This window comes from Quercus lobata, chromosome 11 (assembly GCF_001633185.2).
Source record: "Quercus lobata isolate SW786 chromosome 11, ValleyOak3.0 Primary Assembly, whole genome shotgun sequence".
NCBI lineage: Eukaryota > Viridiplantae > Streptophyta > Magnoliopsida > Fagales > Fagaceae > Quercus > Quercus lobata.
The window spans coordinates 13,777,189-13,785,297 of NC_044914.1; the positions used below are offsets into that span (position 1 = coordinate 13,777,189).

General features: G+C 36.0%; 1 protein-coding gene across 6 annotated transcripts; it reads right to left on the reverse strand.

Annotated features, from left to right (window-relative positions):
- Nucleotides 1–1,208: 1,208 nt before the first annotated feature.
- Nucleotides 1,209–6,710, reverse strand: LOC115968403. Of its 6 annotated transcripts, none has more exons than XR_004086743.1 (5): nucleotides 5,741–6,710; nucleotides 5,150–5,215; nucleotides 2,465–2,618; nucleotides 2,010–2,392; nucleotides 1,209–1,919 (listed from the first exon to the last, which is right to left on the reverse strand). XR_004086743.1 is itself a non-coding variant. In XM_031087800.1 (5 exons), exons 1-3 carry the CDS (start codon nucleotides 6,655–6,657, stop codon nucleotides 2,490–2,492), a joined length of 1,083 nt encoding a protein of 360 aa, XP_030943660.1. In that variant the 5' UTR covers nucleotides 6,658–6,709; the 3' UTR covers nucleotides 1,250–1,919; nucleotides 2,019–2,392; nucleotides 2,465–2,489. The 6 variants fall into 6 exon arrangements, 4 of the variants coding, with proteins under 4 accessions (XP_030943660.1, XP_030943657.1, XP_030943661.1 ...); XR_004086742.1 differs by having other exon boundaries at nucleotides 2,465–2,641; XM_031087800.1 differs by having other exon boundaries at nucleotides 1,250–1,919; nucleotides 2,019–2,392; nucleotides 2,465–2,641; nucleotides 5,793–6,709.
- Between the last annotated feature and the right edge of the window lie 1,399 nt (nucleotides 6,711–8,109).

The window sequence follows — 8,109 nt, forward strand, 5'->3', positions numbered from 1 at the left end:
ATCAAGGTGTACAAAGAGCAGAGGAACCACCAAGAACTCAACAATAATTTGGATCTGATCGATGAGGTGAGAGACGAAACTATGAAGCAAATGGAAAAGTACAAGGAAGCAATGGCTAGGTACTACAACAAGAAGGTGAAGGTAAAAAGATTCAACATAGGTGATCTCATCCTTAGAAAAGTCTCGCAGGCAACAAAGGACTTGTCCTAAGGGAAGTTAGGTCCAGCAAGGGAAGAACCCTACCAAGTCATTCACCACTCCAAACAAGGATCATACTACCTAAAGACCTTGGACGGCCAAGAACTAACTCTTCCATCTAACATAGAACACTTAAAAAGATACTATCAGTAAGAATCCCCAAGAATTTGAGAATGCTTACTTTTATTTAGATATATTTCCTCTTTTTATTATTGTTTGTATTACATAGATAAAGGAATATTTTGTCTCTCTATCAATAAGACATGGGCAAAAGTACTATTCAAGAATTATGCGTAGCTGATTTTTTATGGCCAAATCGTCATTGATACTTGACTTAGAAAAAGTATTAATATGTTTTAACAAACACCATTCATGCATGAGAAAAGTTATTAATACATAACAAAATCGTCATTCATACATGACTTAAAATGAAGTTATTAATACATAACAATGACATCGTTCATACATGACTTAATAAAAGTTATTAATACACAACAACATCGTCATTTATACATAATACGTTTTAACAAACACCATTCATGCATGAGAAAAGTTATTAATATATAACAAAAGCGTCATTCATACATGACTTAAAATAAAAGTTATTAATACACAACAACAACGTCATTTATACACGACTTAATAAAGTTATTAATACACAACAACATCGTCATTTATACATGACTTAATAAAAGTTATTAATACACAACAACATCGTCATTTATACATGACTTAATAAAAGCCACTTATACATAACAACATCGTCGTTTATGCATAACTTAATAAAAGTTATTAATATATGACAATATCGTCATCGATACATGATCCAGAAAAAGTTGTTAACACGTAACAAAATCGTCATTCACATACGACTTGAAAAGAAGTTATTAATACATAATAACATCGTCTTAAAAAGAGGTTATTTATGCATAACTACACCATCATATGCCTTGGAAAATTTTGAAGCTGTTAACACATGACTCAAATCGCCACTCAGGCATGGTATCATCAACATGCAACAACATCATCATAAAAGCAGTTGCCAAACAAATTCAAGGAGAAAAATATTCATAGATTATATGCTCGAAATAGACGAGCCCAAGAGATTGTTCAAAAGAAAAAAAAAAACAAGTAGATGTGCTCAAAACAGCGAGCCCCAAAAATAACAGTGTTTTTATCTTACCAAAAAAAAAAATAATAATAAATCTAAGGTAAAACAAAAGATGATGGATCAACATCAACAGCTTCGTCAACAGCAGCAACTTCTCCACCTTCTCTAACCACTTTTGTGGACTGACAATCAGCCAATAGGTCTCAACAGCCTCCATATCAAGGTTAGAGAAGTCCAACTCTGGGTGATGTTTGACCAAATAATTATAAAGAAGGTTGAAACCTTCCACATAATAGTCACAGAGCTTATCCGAATACTCGTCTGAAGCTTTGAATTTCTCCACTGCCTCTAAGCCAGCCTTCTCGACTTTCAAGAGAGCCTCGTCAATTTGCTTGTCCTTCAGCTTTGAAAAAGCTTACTCAGTGTCGATGCTCTTCTCTAGGGTCTTTAGGCGTTCCTTGTCCTTTTTGTCCTCGTCAACAAGGGCAGAGATTTGACCCTTGAGCGACTCATTCCCAGCAGAAAGAGATTCCACCTTGGATTTGGCCTTCACATACTTCTCCTCATAATCCAAGTACTTTCCCAAAATGTACAAGGATTCACCTAACACCTGCGAATTTTTTTTAAAAAAAAAAAAAAAAAAGGAGGAATGAGAGAAAAGAACACAACGAAGAGCAAAACCTTCATTCACAATTTTTACCTGCATAACCTTGTGCATGTAGGATGACATTAGCTCGTGAGATGGCCTCACCCCTAAGGGAGAAAGATCATCAATAGATATAGCCTCATGGGCTATAAGCATTGCAATTCCTGCATCGTCCTAGAAAGAACCCGGAAGGGCTTTGTACTTGCCCTTGGGTTTGGAACCACCATCAATAGAAGCAATCAGCTCCAGAAAAGAAGTAGGTGGGGCTGGACATTGGGGAACAGATTTGGCAATGGGCGAAGTCAACATAGGATCATCCTTAGGAGTCTCCGTGTCCCTCTGACGTTTTCTCATCAAAAGGCCACCTGTCAAACCTCATTTGGCCCTCTTCTCTTGGACCTTGACCAATTTAGATTTACTGAATCTCGTTGTCATCCCTAAAAAAAAAAAAAAAGGAATAAGTAACAATTACATTGAGTCTACCCAAAACGAAAATTCAACAAACTTACTCTTCTTAACAATTTCAATGTTCCTTCAAATGTGCTTAAAAGGCTCTAGTCCAAGGAAATGTAGAAAAAGAGATTGAGGAGAGATGAGTTCATTAAAGTCCTTGATCGTCTCAAGATACTCTCTAACCCTTTCGACACGGCTGTGATACCTCTTCTTCAAACGAGGACGAGTAGAAGCTGCAAAAACAAAAGTACCCACGTCAATATTGTGACTGGTTGGAAAACTACATGCATACAAGGAAAACAAATAGAAAGACGCATCAGACACAGGAGTTCCCTAGCTAAGAAGCAACTAAGGAGGATCATCTAAGTCCTCACCCGGGGTGAACTCCCAACCATCACTAAAGATGAAGAAAAAAGTGGTTTTCCAATTTTGGAGAGACAATGGGGAGTCAAGAACCAATCTCGAACTCCTACCCTAGGGTTTAAACTCCTAGTAACCCGAATCCTTGGATTTTCTCAGACGATAGAAGTGCAGAAATTCATCTATCCTAATGGTATCTCCGTCATTGGCAGACATCCATATCACCATACAGCAAATTACCATTCTCCATGAGTTCGACACTAACTGGGTCGGAGCGAGTTGCAAAAGGAAGAAAAGCTCTCTAATAAAGGGATGGATGGGCAAATGCAATCCATTAACGAAGTTAGCCTCATAAAAGCACGCTTCATCAGCATAAGAGTGACAAGCTCTATCATCACCTTCAAGGATCCTAATCTTTATAGAAGAAGGAAGTTGGATCCTATCCCTAATCCTCTTCTTGCCCTTCTCTTTAAGGGAAAAACATATACCCCAGGCCTTATGAGGGGTTGAAGGAGAAGTGACTTCGAAGGCCCCATGGTCCTCAGATGAAGACAAACCCGTTTCAAGCTCACTGGACCTAACCTCCTCACTTGACATTTTCAAAGTTTAAGCAACTCCTATTGAATGATGAATCGAGGGAAAAAGAAAGAGCAAGATGGACCTATAAGAACAGTCTCACCCTACGAATGACCCAACCCTAGGACGTTTCCTACCTACAAACTCAAGCTAATCACACAGACGAGCAATGAAGAAAAAAACAGAAGGGCAATCTGACCAAACTAAGGAATAATCTACCATAAGAACACAAAAACAAAGAAGGGAGCTCAAAGAGACTTCCCATAAACAAAGCGAGTTGATGAAGAAATACTCAGAAAAGGAAGAAGAGCTCCAAGTAAACGAAACGCCACAAAAAGAAAAGGTGAATTAAAAATGGAAAGAAAAAAAAAAAGGAGAGAAAAAATGCAGAACAAATAGGAGATCCTGCGCGGGAAAATCAAGACAAACTGACATGAGGGAGACATCCTGACCATACATGTGTCACGCGACAAACAAGACATTAAATCGTAATAAATGCGCCGAACACAAAACACGAAGTGACACGTTTATGTTCTTATCCCATCTCAAAGACGAGGCTACGAATAGGGGGCAGCTGATGAGTCAAAAAATAACATGGGATTGTCATTCCATGTTAATGATGACCCAAACGAGTGTTACACATTTATTACACGCATTGATAATAAAACGTAACAGACAGAGTAACGATAACAAATGAGCTGTGCGCTTTAGAGCTCTCATTGATAACACAGTAGCCATTGAGCATAAATACAGACCTTCATTATCCATTAAGATAGGAGACAACTATAAAAGAAAGGAACAATAGAATCAAAAAGTACACACAGATACTCAGCCAAAAATCCACTCTAAGTCATTTTTCTTTCTAAACAATTTTCTCCCTTTTTGACTTAAGCATTGGAGTGTTTTTGGCAAACACCACACTAGTGTATTACACTTCTTTCCCAGACTTTCATGCAGGTTTGAACTAGAGACACGACCAACCATGGGATCATCCATCTAGTAAGACGAGGTCCTCCATTTGGTGATTTTTCGCATCATCAACCTTAATCCTAGAAGAATATTTCTCTTAAACACACCCAACTTCATACCAATTTTTTAAGCACTGCCATCCCACCCCACCTCACCACACCCCCCCCCCCTTCCCAAAAAAAAAAAAAAAAAATCTCCAAGAGACTGGTTTAGAAGGCGCTAGATCTAACATGAAAAGCCTTTGAACATATTATGCACAAAAAACATGGTTTCATATAGTGTTGAAAGGAAGACCAGAACCAAAAACGGGAAGAGACAACATCAAAAGTAATGTAGAAATTCTTGTACCATGGGGCTATAAATACAGTACTACAAGTTTACTATGTGCAGGACTCACTAGTTGGAAACAATATTAAGAAAAAAAATCCAAACTCTGACTTCAAACCTACAAAAGGTCCAAATAACTTAAATACACCTAATTGCTAACAGAATGAGATGTATGGACCATTACTACAGCCCAAATCCAACAAATCAGAAAAATCAACTAAATACACTTAACTTCTAAACTAATGGTCATTTGGATTGAAGGAGAGGGAGGAGGAGTGAAGGGAAGTAAAGTAGAGTTGGACAAAAAAATAGCCTATTTTCCGGCCAACTCTACTCTATTCCCCCTCAATACAAATAGACCCTAAAAGAGCTCAAAAGGAACAAAATCAACAGCATACTAGTGCAAAGGAGAATGAAAGACATACCAACTAGACTATACTGCAGAGGAAGACAAGTGGGCAAAGGGGTTGGTTCATTTCCCACTACATGTACAGAAAATGACTGATTACCTCTTTGAAGATAAGGAAGTTCTAGTAACTGCAAGTAAGCTACTGTTTGAGGATTCCTAGGATATCCTGCAAAAGAATTGAAAATAGCAAATATTAGTATTTAGTGTAAACATGTTCTTGCAAATCATATCTTTCTAGAACCATTGATAACCATTACACCAAATACCATTGAGAAGAAGAAGATAAGCCAACTTCACAACTGATCTCAATAACATGAAATTCCATAACTATTGGTTTACTTCATAGAGAATAAAAACAAAGAATAAGACAAATCTTTTAGCACTCTGAATCATAATACTGGCTCACAGAGTGACCAGAACTCATTTTAAACAATTGTGACAGGTAATATCAAATGGCAAATAATTGTCAAACCCAGTAACTAGAAATTCATCAAGCTGCTCAGTAATATTCCATCTCGAAAATTTTGTATCGCACTTCACATTGAAATATCATATTGTTGTCACCTTATTTGTCCAAAATTAGTGCCAAATTTGCAATAAAAGAAAAATTGATAAACATTAAGCAAACCCATAAAGGGGCAAATATATAAATATATATATATTTTTACAAGAAGAAATAAAAGGTGACTACATGTCTCAATGTCATTACTGATAGTTGGCGCATGTTGATCAAAGGTACCCACCAAGTCGTTTAGACAAAGCATCCTTGTCAATCCCTTGGTTGGAGACAAAATATAAGACAGTTTGAGCTGAAATTCCAAACAAAATCACTGGAAATAACAAACCAAATGTTGGCACAGCAGACAATTTTACTCTCCAATCAATACTCCCAGAATTCAATTTATCTCCCAACATAGATATTTCTTGTTGAAGCTGAATCCATTCGCAAACCAAAAAAAATAACAAGACTACCAAAATGTCTGTACGCCCCTTGATCAGTTCTCTACTCCTTTTAAGGGCTGCCATCCCATGAATCCCTTCAAACATTGATACAAAAGAAGCAAGCAACCAGTGTTCAGTGAAGAATTGAAGAGCTATGAACAGAAACAAAACGATGCAAGCGACCAAAAGGAGAAGAGGGTTGTTTGTGTGGTAAGCCAATATGGAAAGACATATAGTATTGATTAATAATGCCCGGTAGAGACTCACGAAAGCCATGACCAAGAAAAAGGTGTCAAAGTAGTGCAGAAAAATGTAGAATATGGCTCGGAAGAAGCTGAAGAAGGGTATTGGTTCAGAAGTGTAGACAGAAGCTATGGTGAGGAACATAGCAATGGTGGAGGGCACAAGAGTGAACACAAGGAAAACTATTTGGTGGATGATCGGCAGGAGAAGAGTTAGTACTATCTCTTTGTTCAATATTTGGTGATAAAGAGTACCAAATAAACACTTAAAAGCAACATAGGCGCAAAATAAAAGTGGTGGACATAAAATTGAGACAAAGAATATCAGTAAACAAGCCTTCGTTGAAAGAAAAGGGATTGAAATGCACAGCCTAAGAATTCCCAATAAGCTATTATTTGAAAGTTGCTCCTTAATATTATCCATGACCCAGAGAGTGAGAGTGAGAGTGAGAGTGAGAGAGAGATGGGCTTATGAGCTATGAGAGTTAATCATGTATTTATAGACCATTTATGGGGACACACTTTCTACAAGTTTCAGTGAAGCTTCTGACGAAGGAGCTCTTGAAAGTTAATGGAAGGTCTCTTGAAAGTAGATATTTACTTTTATAAAGCAAATCTACAATAATAATAAAAAAAAAAAAAAAAAAAAAAAAAAAAAACTAAAGCAAATCTTTTTAGATCTTTCCTGTATTTATTCTGGTTTACAAATTTACCATGGATATAAATCACTGAACCGCAGTGTTATTTTGTGTTCCTGATTAGTATATTGAAATTACATCCTTAATAAGCCAGTAGTTTCGTACCCAATCTGGCCGAGTGTTTGTTGAAGTCAAATGGGTAGAGATGATGAAAAAACACATAAAAAGCCCGCACGGCCTGAATCTCTCACAGAAGAAAATGTAGAGCAAATACTACTCTTTTTTTTTTTTTTTTTTGCAAGTGGCAAGTACTATTTAAAACGCGTCCACTATTTCTAACTTTTCAGTCAAAAAAAAAACGCGTCCACTATCGTCTTTTCCCAATAAAATAAAATAAAAATAAAAATAAAATAAAAAGAAGAGAAAAACGCGTGTTGCTAAAAAAAAGTGATAATGGATGAAACGCGTTAGTCGTTACTCATATAATTACACTTGAATTTCTTGATGACGTGGAAAGAAGAGCTTAATTCTTTTTTTTTTTTTTTAGGAACTAGTCACTAACCCGTGCGATACACAGGATAGTTAAACAAAATGTATACACATTCACTTTTATTGGTACAATCATTTGAAAACAATTCTAACTAATACCCAAATGTAAGAGACACATTAACTTACTATTTAAAGTAGCCTTCTAAAGAATTTACACATATTGTGCAACTGAGCCTTAATTTCTCATCAAGGGTTAGAAATATAAACAGCAAATATAAAAATAAAGACCATGACTTGAGAAGGACGCATTAAACTTCAAATTAGAGTAGTAATGTTACTTTCTCAATCTTTGCTTAGTTGTAATAATAATATAGAGGAAATTCAAAACATGGAAAGAAAATAAAAATTACAACAATTAATTCCGTTATCTTTCATGCTATACTTTGTAATTGTACGAAATTAAGTCAACTCAATTTAAGTAGTTGTAATAAAATTGGCTTCTACTATTCTCTATTCTATAGAGATATAAACATGTTAGATTTCTCAAACAATTACCAGTATTGCAATAAAATGATTTATTATTGAAAATAAGAAACAATTAAGCTCATCCCTTAAAGATTTACCTATTGTACTTGGTAATTTCCATTCAAACTTTAAAATAGATTATTTGCCTTACCTAGATGTTTTCCTTGTGGGGAGGACAAATAAAATGAGATAGGTGCTGCATGATCTTCAAAGCAAAAAAGATT